At 30.5% G+C, this 14,376-nt stretch overlaps 1 protein-coding gene and 1 long non-coding RNA gene across 7 annotated transcripts; both read right to left on the reverse strand.

Annotated features, from left to right (window-relative positions):
• Positions 1-2,669: 2,669 nt before the first annotated feature.
• LOC108220343 (uncharacterized) lies at positions 2,670-5,828 on the reverse strand. 6 transcript variants are annotated; one of them, XR_010283914.1, is made up of 6 exons: positions 5,561-5,828; positions 5,390-5,476; positions 5,248-5,301; positions 4,698-4,853; positions 3,950-4,615; positions 2,670-3,840 (listed from the first exon to the last, which is right to left on the reverse strand). It is a non-coding gene; the product is annotated as an uncharacterized LOC108220343 (long non-coding RNA). The 6 variants fall into 6 exon arrangements; XR_010283915.1 differs by having other exon boundaries at positions 4,567-4,615; positions 4,693-4,853; positions 5,561-5,821; XR_001806725.2 differs by having other exon boundaries at positions 2,670-3,015; positions 3,126-4,615; positions 5,561-5,820.
• Positions 5,829-6,770: 942 nt separating this feature from the next.
• On the reverse strand, positions 6,771-10,241 carry LOC108221808 (homeobox-leucine zipper protein HDG2-like). Its single transcript, XM_064094068.1, has 10 exons — positions 9,760-10,241; positions 9,374-9,494; positions 8,944-9,249; positions 8,599-8,856; positions 8,415-8,510; positions 8,123-8,326; positions 7,826-8,006; positions 7,431-7,705; positions 7,217-7,297; positions 6,771-7,124 (listed from the first exon to the last, which is right to left on the reverse strand). Exons 1-10 carry the CDS (start codon positions 10,239-10,241, stop codon positions 6,771-6,773), a joined length of 2,358 nt encoding a protein of 785 aa, XP_063950138.1.
• Between the last annotated feature and the right edge of the window lie 4,135 nt (positions 10,242-14,376).

Consider the following 14,376-nt stretch of genomic DNA (forward strand, 5'->3'; position numbering starts at 1 on the left):
TATTTTATTGAATAATTAAAAGTCCTAATTGACTAATCCAAGATTCTGATACAATTTTTAAAATTAGAATTGAATATACCACAATTTTTAAAATTAGAGTTGAATATACCAGGATTATGAATGAATTTTTCTTTTAAATCTCAATTGAATACGAAATATCCCTGTTTAATTCTTAAAGTAAGATTTATAGAAGGGAATAAAAGATTTGGGAAGCATTTTTAAAATAATTTTAAACATAATGTTTAGGAAAAAGAATAAAAGATCAAGGGGTGTATTCGGAGGAAGTAATTTTTTTTTTATTGAGACATTTTTTTCACCAATTTTCAATTTTAGATTAAGTGATATCGTCATTTTTTTCTTAATATGAATTCGGTTTATTTCATTTGAGTCGGATCATAAATTTTGATGTGGACTACTTTATACACAGACAACTTCTCTCGAAAATGGAAAATTTTAAAATTAATATTAGACCGTGTATTTCGATTGAAATTTTAAATGCATGAAAATATTAGTCGTATTTAATTGAGATTTTATATTATGTTACAAAATCTATTGATATTCATTAAAGATTTTAAATTTTGCCTAAAAAACTATGATATCTAAGTGGGATTGTTTTCAATCCATCGAAATCATTTGGCGGGATTATAATTTTAAACTTTTTGAAATCTTGTGCTTGAATTCTAAAGAATTAACAACTCTGTCGTGCTTTATCAAAAATCTATAAAAAATCAAAATCAAATACAATTTATTAAGATACATAGATTAAAAACAATCTATTTTTTTTTTGAATAAAATCCAACTTGAATACACCTCCTTAATACTGCACCCTAAGATGTTCCTGTATTAGCGCCAACTGCACCCAACGCCAGCTTTATTTTTTGGCATTTTTCTCTCACAAACTGTGCGAGGTGAAAAGCCCGTGCATCCACGTCCTCGGTCGGAGACTGACTTATTACAAATTGATAGGACACTGTAAGAAGAGTTCCGCCGGAGCTTGAACCTTCTGTGCCCGATACAGGTCCAACCGGAAATATGGTGAAACCTGAAGGAACCAGAAGTATATAATCTGGATCTCCCCCAGATATCATCCAATTCATTGCCTGATTTTCGACAAGGCTAAACACGATATGTGATGCTACTGGATCACTCCAACTTTCCTGCACTAGTAGCTTCAATATCAACAATATAATCTATTGGAGGGATTATACATTATATTTACTAGGATTTTTTGCCCGCTACGCATGGGTAGAGAGATGATTTTTTTCGTAAAATTAATTGTGACCAAATTCTCGAAAATACTATTTGTTTTAAATTTTTTATTTTACTATTTAAACCTTTTTTTTAATATAAAAGGTGTAGAGTTGATTTGAGATGGGAGTCAACTTCGTTTCTCTTCCCTTATTGTCTCTAACAAATGTTATTGTACTAAGTGCTATTTGCCCCATCTTGCAAAACTGAATGGGAGAGTTCTTCTACAGCTTCAGTAAAAATTATCTTTTGATAGTCTTCTTCACGGCCAATGGCTCGGTTCTCTGCTTTCCAAATGAAATTGGCCAAAGTGCTGAGTCGTGTTGATAGTGTTGTGGACTCGCTTCGCATGGTTATATGTTTTAATTTTTTATATATTTATTATAATAATTATATTAAATTTTTGTATATTTATATCTAAATTTATTAATGCACACCAAAATTTTATTTAGACTTTATACCGTTTTCTTAAAAATTAAGAATAATTTGATTAAAAAGTAAGAATAGAAAATACATAAATAAATTTAAACTGTGCATGTAGCAGCATCCTAATTTTAATATTTATTCAAAATATATTAGTATGAAAAAATATGCATATAGTAAATTATAATTAATACTTTTATTTAAAATTATTTATTAGTGATGATAAAAATAATGATTATTAATATAAGATAATCTCTTAGTTTAAAATATATAATTGATTTAATGTAAATTAAGTTATGATATATTTCTCATGTGCCCCTTTCAAAATATATAGGTTATTTAAGTAATAATATTATGAGATTAACAAATCAGTAATTTTTTATAAAGCAAAATTGACTATTCATGCATAACTATTATACAGAGGTTCCTCGGCATGGCTGGGCAGCCATACCTCGGTTTTCAAATATATATATTTTAAATATTATTATGATTTTTAATAAACATAATTATAAAAAGGTTTCTCGGCCGAGCGGCCATACCTCGATTTTTAAATAGGTATATTTTAAATATTATCATGATTTTAACTTATAAATTTACAAAACTATATAAATTAATAAAAATTATATTTAAAATTATATTTTTAAAGAAGATTTCAATTATATAGTATATACTTAATTTTCAAACTATATTTATAAAATTACATAACTACTTGAAATAGATGTTTAAATTTTAATAAGTGACATGTACAAAATATATTTATCATTATAAGCGTCAAATTCGAGTTAACATACTATTAACAGAGATAATGATATGATAAATATTGTTCTATAAATATATGAACATTATTATGCCAAACGGCCAAAGAAGAAAATTTATTTGTATTAAACCCTTGGCTGTCGGTGAGATTACAAAATTCTTGTATTTCCGTCCGCATTAACTCTAATAATTCATCAGATAGTTTGCCTGTGTGTAAATCAACCAAGTTACTAATAGTAACATATCAAAACAACACTTGTACATTAACGTAAACCAACATAATAGTAGAGTCTGTTTTAACAATGACATACCGCAACTGCTTGAACAATGACATAACACAACTGTTAAGATATATTTATCTTATGTACTTCAATCTTCTATAAGCTTCCTCTCTTCCTACATTAACTGACTAATAAATATTGACTACAGCTAATCACACCCTCAAAGCAACTGGATCTTGCTATGAGATCTTTCTCTTTACCGCACGATAGGAACCGTGTCCAACATTTCTACATAGAGATAACTTCAACTCAGATAGCTTGTCTTGCCTTGCCATCTCACAATTACCCTGTATTCCTCTTCTTCTACCTGCCAAATTTCAAACAAAAGAATAACAGAATGCAACTATTCCAGTTTGCCACCATGTACAACAATACAATAACTTATTTTGTCATGCAAAATATAACCTGATAACTTACCAATCTCTGGTTCAAGTCAAAAACAGGAGCTTAAGTTTGGTCTGTGGGTTGTTTAACATCAGTTTCAGTTAAATCAAGAACAGAAGCTGGGGTATGCATAGTCACAGCTACACCATTTGCATTAAATGCTTCTTCCCGCTTGTTCAAATCAATCATCTTTATTAGACTTTGATAAGGAGCTACAGCTTTTCCTTGTATAACCCTTCTTTTGGGTTTAAATTTGAGGTTTTCGGATTAAAGCAAGTTCATTCTTTCCACTGTGATGTTTTCTTTTATGGTTTGGATCATTGCTTGGAGTTGTATTCTGATGGGAAACATCATTTCTTCCATATACTCGTACTTTGTTCGGTTTAAAAAATAAGGGCACATACAAACCTCTTAAAGCAGCCTCTTTCTTGTTGGTATTTTTAACTTTCAAAATAATTTTCCTTTTATCTTCTACATTATGTTGTTGAACAGGTTCCTTTCCCCGCTCTTGGGTCATAGACTTGCTTTCTATAAGTTGCATGTATCTTCGGCTCTTCGCCATAGAAATCTGAACATATATGAAAACTTATTGAAAATCACTTACAATTGGATTAGGTACATCGTCTTACTTGCACATCATCCATGGGACACCAGTTTTAAGGCCTACAACCATGCTTGAGAACCATTTTGTATAAGATTTTCCTGGAGTACCTATTTTCCATTCTATCGGACCATATTCATCCTCAATCTGCACAACATAATCATCAAATCGAAAAAAAGGTCAATCTCTTTTACTAATTGCAAGTTAACAAAATATTAAACTCGTGATTCAATTTATTAAAAAAAAGTTTTAGGACCTGAGACATGATAATCGGTCCACCCTAGGGTCCAAATAACATGTTCAAATTCATCATGTTGACAATCATATCAGTAAAATATTGCATTTCCGCTTATGTTTCACATTAGTCAAAATTAGTAAACAATCAGAAGTGAAGAGAAGTGATAAATTTCATATTCTTGGATATTCGATCTACTGCATCAAAACTGAACATAAAACAAAAAGAACAATCCACATCAGAAGATGAGATCATTATATCAGAACATAAACACGAAATATGTCAAGAAAATAATGTAAAATGAAGTATAATCAACTGAAGTTGGAAATTGGAATTCCAATAAACAAATATGCACGCCTCTATGTCATACGTGTTGCCGTATATAATATTGTTTTTTTTATTTTTTATTTCAGAAATGCAAGTGGCCAATACAACATTGATAGGCCAGCAGAGAGCATTTTATAAAACTATAGACAACCAACCAACTCTGATCTAGGAGCTTATTAAATGCAATAACTTCGAAATTATAGTGTTAGGATATCAAGGACTAAATACTTTAACATAATATCACACATTTGGGTCAGAAAAGAAAACTTAAAAATTTTATATTATCTTATCACAGATACGATATCTATAACCTGGAAGTAACACCAGCCTTTTACTTTGTTGCCAAAAGCACTGTTGAATCTGCAGATCAACATATATACGAAACATTAGTGATCATTATGGAATGTGTACATGCTACAGTTGCATTAAACACATACATAACCTTATATGCCGACCGCTGATGTCTAGGAAAGTAAAATCTGTTGCTTTAGTGCATCCTTAAAGTCCAGATCATTTTCCACATTGTTTTATTTCATAAAAAATATATCAACTCTCCACAGTGCTTTCTCATGATATTTTCCAGCGCCAAAATTTCAATCTAAACATCATTGTTACTTAAATATCAAATACAAACACCGCATAATATTAAAAATTAAAATCAGAATGAAAACTAATAACAATAATAAGTCACAGAAGTCTGAATACTTAATTTAGTACATGAAGCCATGTACATATAAGAACCTGTAACACTGGTCCAAGTTCAATTTCTACAGAGAACTAATGAACAATATCTCGGTATCATCATGGCTTCCCAAAATTTGAATTTAAGACATCACATAAAATTAAAAATTAATAAAAGAATCATAACACAATGATGATAAAAATAAAAATATTTCAATGAAGCATTTTATCAAACAGTTGGTGAATATAAATAAAACTCACAAACTCTAGACATATTTCAATTAATAATAAATGAAGTTACAAAAAATCACCTAGGCTTGTGGCAGAATGAAATCTTCAGACAAACACATCCTCCTTAACTGTAACTACACACCCAACAATATTTCACTTGAAGAGCTTGCATAATCTATTATAAATTAGGTTAAATCAGTGAACAAAAGTTGTTTATAGTACCATGCTCGTCTTCCTCAAGCATCAAATCTTCAATAGTATATGGAAGCTTGGGTTCTTTGTTCTCCATCATGGATAAATCGTGGCTAACTACATAAGCAATGAAATTTGTAAACAGTAAAAAGAGCCAACTCAATCAACCAAGAAGATTATAAGAAAAGTCGAGCGACTTACAAACATTGTACTGGATGGTGGTTGTTGAATACCTAGATCACCATAGTCTTTTCGAAGCTCCATTGTTCGATTCATTCGCGTGCAAGTTTGTGAGAGGCGGCAATTTGAATTTTTAAGCAAATTGATTCATCACAGATTTGAAAAGATATTAGGTTTGGTACTATAGATGTAATGGTTTCTTAATCAGGCGACACGTTTACGAAATGAACGGTGGATTACTGCAGTTGTTGGTAAGATAGCTGGAGACACAGTCACCTGCTTTTTTTATTCTGTAATGTAACACGTGTGTAAGTCTGAAACTGAAAGTAGAGATCGTATTTAGGCAGTGGCATGTGATCACCGGTAAATCTTATTTTCTTTTTTCTTTTTGTAATAAGACACTAAATCTTATTTCTATATTATCATATTTTTATTCGTAAGTGTTCTATGAAAAAAAAATATTATAATATATAAATATGTGTCAAAAACATTTATCAAATTAATATATTTATAAAAATGTTTATTATTTATTTGAAATTTTTACCTTCTCAACACATTTTTCGAGGTATCTATTTGATATTTTATACGACTTTAGTGATCAAAATGATACCACTAAAAAACCAATGAAAAAAGTGATACATGTCATTTACATCGGTGACCAACTTGATATTTAACCCTATTTATAAAATATATAACTTTTTACTGAACATAGTTATGTTCCAAAATAATTATATAAAAATTTAAAATAATTTTATATCAAATTGCATTCATTCTTTTGAGTGAATAAAAATAAATTTTATTTCAAATCATGCTAAAAATATTTATTTTGAAATATTTTTTTTTCCAAAAAATTATCATAATAAACATCATATTTACATAATAAAAATAAAATGCACGACAAAATAAATAAATTAGCATTTTAATAAATAAATGAATGACGTAGTATTTAATATTTCATCACCCACCTGAACAAATTTCACAATATAAATATAATTGTAAAATATATTAATTAATTTACGTATATATTGTACTCGGAAAAATCTGTATCCGAAAAAATGGATATAAATAGATACTTTTTGAATAATTTGTGCTTAGATCGTAAAGAATGTAAATCTACTCTTCACCATTTTATCAAAAATCTTTTAAAAATCAAAATCAAATACAATTTATTACAAAGATTAAAATCAATCTATTAAAAAAATTCTAGTCGAATACATCATTGATACTGCACCTAAGATGTTCCTGTGTTAGGGCCAACTACGCCCAAAGCCACCTTTATTTTTTGACATCTGTCTCTAACCATCTGTGCGAGGTGGAAAGCCCGTGCATCCATGTCCTCGGTCTGAGATTGACTTATTACGAATTGATATGACAGTGAGAGAAGAGTTCCGCCGGAGCTTGAACCTTCTGTGCCCGATACAGGTCCAACCGGAAATATGGTGAAACCTGAAGGAACCAGAGCTATATAATCTGGATCTCCCCCATTTATCATCCAATTCATTGCCTGATTTTCGACAAGGCTAAACACGATATGTGATGCTACTGGATCACTCCAACTTTCCTGCACTAGTAGCTTCTCCAGGTTCTGCAATTTTTCAATATTTAGTCGCAGTTTGATAATACTGTAACAAATAACAAAGATTTTTATATACAAGTACTTACCGAAATTTTATATACGGTTACACCACTGCTACCTTCTTGGTCAAGAGGAGTGTGGTGTACCAGATCATATTCATTCCCCATTTTAAACATGTCCCACTGTTGATCATCAAATATATGGATTCAGAATGAATGTCTTGTTATTAAGTAAATAATCTTCGACACTGAGATTTGAGACTCGACTAATGACAAACAAAAAACTATGAAACAATCGTAGTACAAATATGCATACCTCCCATCGTTGTCTACTACTGCTGAAGAAATTGAAAACCATTTTAGGTGGAATTGGTAGAAAAAAAGAGCTGGAACCACTTAGCAGGGTGCCATGTGGTAGGCCAGGTTCGTCGATGACTCTTCTACTCATCAACTTCATGTTTGCACCAAAATTGCCCTGCAACTCAGTCCATTTACCAGCCTTTGGACCGGTAATCCCAACAAAGCAGTTGTTCACCATTCTCTCTGAGAGTTTCAGTATCGCGATTCTCCCTTCTCGATTTGACGACGTAACTGTGAAAAGACAATAATGTCATATCAAGAAAGCTATGAGACGTTATAAACATGCACATCAATTGCTTCAATACTAGCAAGTAATATATGCCTAAATAATCCAATTTTATGTTTACTCACCTAAATTGCTGAAGTCCGTTGATGGAACAATGGGGAAAATCGCAGCTGCAGAACGTCGACAATGTAAATGTAGAATTGACATCCATCTCTTGGCTCCAAATCCCAGACCCGAACGTAGTATGCCTTCACACATATTGCTCACATTATTACTTTCGGTACATACGTTCTCGATCCAAGTAACCTGTTAAATCACAACAATAATAGTAATCAGTTTAAGTAATATCTATACATAATATATCAAACTAAGCTGATAAGACTGTTATAATACTTAATACAAAACCTTTTGAATTTGCCTACCTTTGAAGTTCCATCTGGCAATTCTTCTATCACGCAACCTGATGGCCTTTTTCGGCAGGTCGTGATTCCTGGAATGGGGAGTACATCGTCTACGGAAACATCAACCACTATCCACACCCCCGCACGATATTTTGTGCAATATCTTGCGAAATAGCATTCGCGTTTGGGGATCAATGGTAAGGGAATATGATATTCCGCCGTCATCTGAATTATAAATGCATAAATCATTGATAATTATTATATAGTTGCACATATGTGAGTTAAGAATATAGACTAAACAGATGTGTTATACCAGTTGAAGAGCTCCGTTAAAATCTTCTCCAACACTTAGAATGTCAAGTGTCAGAGCTCTGGCGACGATGGCCGAAAAGGTGGATGACCATTCATTCTAGTATCAAGAAAATCAAAGACTTAGATGATTATTATTGAATGATAATAATATATGTAAAATAAAAATAATAATATGTAATACTCACAACATCCATGAGAACATTAAGCAGTTGTTTCGAGTGGATTGAGACCGTAGCTGTATGGCCCGAAGCTTCAAATATTAGCCTCCCAGTTGCGTTATCAGCACTGGCCGGACTCCGCCATGATTCCGCAACATTAGCCATAACTTTTAGCTCCTCCGCAGCTGAAAGTACAAGTTGTTCCACTCGTTGCCTTAACGGAGCGGCTATATTGATTGAGTCCGCCGGATAATCACCAGCTACTGGTAATTTACGCTTTTTCGACTGTACACGAAAATTATTATAAAAAAAGTGAATAAATCGAGTGAGAACAATGTTTTAAATTGAAATTAATGTACAAAATTAATTTACCATATCTATATTTTGCACTTGCATGGGGTTGAGGTTACTTCCTTGGGAGAGTGGTCCTTTACCCCGACCAGCGTATTCCGATGTGTTTCTCTTTTGAGCTTCTTCACGCAGGTGCGCATTTTCAGCACGGAGCTTCGGAATCTGCGCATTTTCAGCATGGAGCTTCTGAATCTCTAACCGTTGAGCCTCATAGTCAGGATATCCAGCGCGGAGCTTTTGGTTCTCTAACCGGAGAGCCTCCATTTCAGCGCGGACCTTCTTGCTCTCTATCTGACCAGCCTCCTTTTTTCCTCGTTCTCTTTGGCTCTACAGAATTTTGCATGATAGGTGATTTCAATGTGAGTAAAATTGTTACAAATAACTTGTATACAAAGACTTTCAATTGAGGTGGAGGCATAATTAATGTAATAAAGAGGAAGCAAATACGTACCTTCTTTAGTTGACTGCGCTTGTTCTGAAACCAGACATTGACTTGTCCAGGGTTCAGCCCTATTCTCCTAGCAAGCTCCTTTCTTTGCTCCTCGTCAGGGTGCTGATTGTTGTTGAAGTAGCTACATTATAGACAAAAAAAAAATTTAGAGTACAGTAGAATACAATGAAGGGTTTGTCTAGTGTGTTCCTGCACATTCTAAGCACTAAATTTTATAGGTTTAGAACATTTTGATTGGTGTGGTTGTTGCATTTGCAGGGGGTCCACCATTATTAGAAAACAACAACCAATCAAAATGACTCAAACTTGTGAAATTTAGTGTTTAGCATGTGACCATGGGAACCGTACAATGAAAACTAAGTTAAAGAGTGATGAGATGCTCTTACTCGTTCATCGCAGCGACTTGCTGTTCAGTGTGCCTCTTGCTCCCTTTATAAGACTGAGAGGAGGAGCCCGGAGACGCAGCAGCCAAAGCATCAACAGCATCATGACCACCAAAATAACCAGCGGCAGACGCATCATAAGCAGTACCATAATTGGAAAAGGAACCACCGGCAGACGCAGCAGAAGCAGCTCCATAATTGGAAAAGGAACCACCGGCAGACACAGCAGAAGCACCATAATTGGAAAAGGAACCACCGGCAGAAGCAGCTCCATAGCCAGCATAAACACCGCCAGCATACTCAGCATTATAGTCAACAAATGCACCACCAGGAGCAGCACAATAGCTCGGAAAACCAGCACCAAAAAAAGCAGCCGCTGCAGCGTCCTGATTAACAATTCCAGGCTGGTTCTGGCTGCTACCAACTCCGCTTGGGCCTGCTCCTTGTCGTCCTGTTTGCACGTTGTTGTTGTTGTTCATCTCCATTTTGATCTCTACATGCCATAATATCAAGTTGATACATTAGTTGCCGCGTTACTAATTTACTATACATGATATATTTCATTCACACAAGATACAGGGGAAAAGATGTTGTAAAAGCGCCGCAATGTTGAGTTCAAATAGATATGTAATCTTTACATACATCATAACATCTATATTAAAAAGGTAAAAATGGTACAATTTATTTTGTTGATATTGAAGATATATACTATCTTACATATACAATCAACCATTGTTATAAGTATATTATTTACATCTTAATTTTTTGAAATAACTATCTGTATAAAATAGTTTCGAAAAAAATGAAATTATTTACCTTGAGAATTTAGAAATAAATCTAGTTTACAAGATAAATTATTGTGTTTATAAAATTTTAACTATCAAATAAAATTGAAATAAACCGATACACAATTATATGAGATTTTGACAGTAAAAATGATAATCATTTATAACAACACAAAAATTTTGAAAGTAAAAATTTAATCATCTATAATTAACAACACACAATGATACACAATTATATGAGATCTTGACAGTAAAAATGATAATCATTTATAACAACACAAAAATTTTGAAAGTAAAAATGATAATCATCTATAATTAACAACACACAATGAGACAACATGTCTAAGTATGAAACACATAAGGTGATGTCATAAACCATGGATCACAAAACCCTACGCCCACAAACACATATAAAAAGCTCGTTATATGTCTTAAATTATGGATCACAAAACCCTATGCCTACAAACACATACAAAGGCGCGCCAAATTTATCAATCAAAAAATAATATAATTTCCTTATATTTCACAAAGCCCTACAATCACATATACAAAGTACAAAGCCCTACAATCACATATACAAAAGCACGCCAAATTCATCGAAACCAATATGGATTTGTATATGAATCACAAAATTCATCGAAACTAGTATGGATTTGTATATGAATCACAAAATCCTTCAAAATTCTGCCTAGAAATCAAAATCACGTAAAAAAAATATAAAAACATGAATAATAAGAAGAAATAAATAATTAAAACCGATGATATATACTATATAAATTTAATTAATCACAAAATTTCAGTTTTCTGACATGAAAATCACACAAGAATAACTAAAAACGTCTCTGTCTTTCATATTTTTGGGCTCCGAATGACAGTGTTTTATAATGTTAACACTGAAATTCATCATGATCCAATGAAATGAGCAAGCCATAAACATGAAAAATGAAAATCAAATGCATGTGCAAATTTTGCACCCTGACAACATATAACTTACATAAAAATGAGAAAGCCGAGAAGAGAGTAAGCAATTTAAGCAACAATTGAGAATGTGAGAAAATGCAGCAGGCAGTGATCCTCTATATATACAGGATCCAATGGTGAGGGGTACAATTTTTTGGACAAAATTATTCAAAAGCATGTATTGAAAATCTTATATTCCAATCTAGAGAATTGAATATTCCTTTTTTTTTCTATCACATTTATTGATTATTTCATATATGTGATATTAATGTAATTAATTAATTTGTTTAATATATATAATGACTCATAATTTTTATTTGTGTGATTTTATACTTTTTAGTTTTATAATTAAATTATCTGTATTGACTTATGTTAGTTATATAATTTATGTAACATGTCGTTATTTCTTAGAATATTAAAAATATAAATCCACGATAACAAATCATTATAACACCGTTATATATTATAATCGATTATTTTATGGTGAAATTATTTAAAATTATTTGTCTATACCCAATAAATATTAAAATTTTATGTACATTCTCTCGGATTCAAATTTGATTAAATTTAAAACAAAATTCAGACAACATATATAAATATAATATATGTAAATTAGAACTTAATATTTTACATAAATAAGAGGAAAAAGAATAAAAATCAACAAAATCATGATAATATCTTTTTCAAATCAACCAATAATATAAATTATTAAATTTATTCATAGGTCCCACAAGATTATAGATTTTATTCATGGGTCCCATAAAAATAAGAGGCAAATAATTTATTATATTTTAATATAAATATTACTCTCTCGTCCTATTTTAATTCTATACCTTTCTTTTTCAACTACTCGACACGCATTTTAGTGGTCCTGTATTCCGTAACTCATTTTTGAAATTTTACACAATTATATTTTACCGTGTATTAAAATCCATACCGCCTCCCGTTCCCCAATATATACTATCCAGCGAATGGAGGGGAGAGAGTACTAAATAAATATTTGAATCCGGATCTTTTGATTTTTAAACTTAATTTGATCTTTTTTAATATTTAATTCTTCTAAAGATATTTTGGGATTATGTGTATGTATTTTTATTCTTGAATTTAATTTGGATTTTTTAAGATTTTTTTCTCTAAATTTTATGTAATTTTACGGGTTGTGAACATGTTTGCAGGTGCCATATTATCTAGATGAGTTAACAGATAAAACAACACAAGGCGACAGATTACAAGTTCTTAAAACCTCGATTGCTTTTTCAAAAAAAAAACAAAGAAAAAGAAAGCCTCGATTGCTAAGTTGAAGGTAAAACATATTTAATATTTCAAATCCAACATAAATCCAAATTTATCAACTATTTTGAATTAAAATCTATTTATATGATTATATTCAAGTCTTACTATTTCTACTACTAAAACTTGAATTATTAATCATATTAATAATATAATTTAAAGTAATTAAAATAATAAATATTAAGAAAATAATCTTTATAACATGCTTAGAAAATTATAGTCTCATGGATGTGTATAAAAAATATGTCTGATTGTTATTAAAATAAGATATGTGCAATATCTTGAGATTACATATAAATTTAAATTTCCTCAACATGATTGATATTCAATTGTGTTATATTTTTCATTTCTTAGTTATAGTTTTAAAAATTTTTATAAATAAAATTTTTAATTTTAACTCTATTCATATTTATCGCTTTTCATTGTGGTGCTATGAACTTTCCACTGTGGTGCAATTTTCATAATCGTTTATTACTACAAGGTTAATATCTAGCTGTTAAAATAAAATTCTTTACATTGGATCATTCGTCTTCAAATTTTAACAAATATATTTTTAAATAATAACTATTTATTATAAATAACCAGTAATGTTTTCTAAATTCAATCAAATAAAATTTTATATATATTTATATATATGTGTGTGTTATTCTAATTATTTGAAATTTTATAATTTAAAAATCTGAATTTAAAATTTTGTTATTTAAAAATCTGTATTTAAAATTTGTTGATCCCGTAAACAAAAGTGTTTTAGTGGTAATAGTCATAATGATTAGCTAATTTAGTTTATTATTTTAAACGATATTTTTATCAAACGTTATCATTAGTCGTATGATTGAATAATAGTTAAGAATAAATAAATAACAATATCTTAAATAAACAAATGAAAAGGAGAGGGCTCAAATTTGAAATCGTTGACTATATTAAGATTTTATAACATATACGTTTAAATATTTAAACGTCACAAAATTCTCTTAATATAATTTTATATTATTCAAGGACATTTAAATCAATATACTTATATAAAGGAGAAGCGTGGGGCGGTTAGGTAGCGTCTCTCAGAAAGCTCTGTTCTATTTTTCTAATTTTCTAAAATTTTTGGATGAAAAAATATCAAAAATAAAAATTATCTTTTTTAGTTTCGGATATATTTGGAAAAGGTTTCAAAACTACCTTTTTCAAAATATCAAAATCAAATCAAAATTTGAAATTATTATCATATTTTTGGAAAAAGTGCATATCAAAAACCAAAAGAATTTTTGATAAACCGGTCTTTTTCTCAAATCAACCCCTATAAATTCAGGTAGACATCATAAAATTTAACACACAAATTTTTTTTTTAGCTTATTTGTCTTCTCCGTCTAATACAATAATGAGTTACACTATGCTACTATGTTTGATGTTTTGAATGACGATAGAGATGATTGGCTAACAAAATTAAGAGTTTGTCGGATGTGGGAGTCGACAAATCGAAACACCGGAGAACCATATAGTGTGTATATGATATTGATGGATGAAAAAGTCAATAAATTAACTGTTATTAATACATGTTTATTGGTTATTTTTTATAATATTTGTTTTTTTTATC

The sequence above is a fragment of the Daucus carota genome, chromosome 5 (assembly GCF_001625215.2).
Source record: "Daucus carota subsp. sativus chromosome 5, DH1 v3.0, whole genome shotgun sequence".
Classification (NCBI taxonomy): Eukaryota; Viridiplantae; Streptophyta; class Magnoliopsida; order Apiales; family Apiaceae; genus Daucus; species Daucus carota.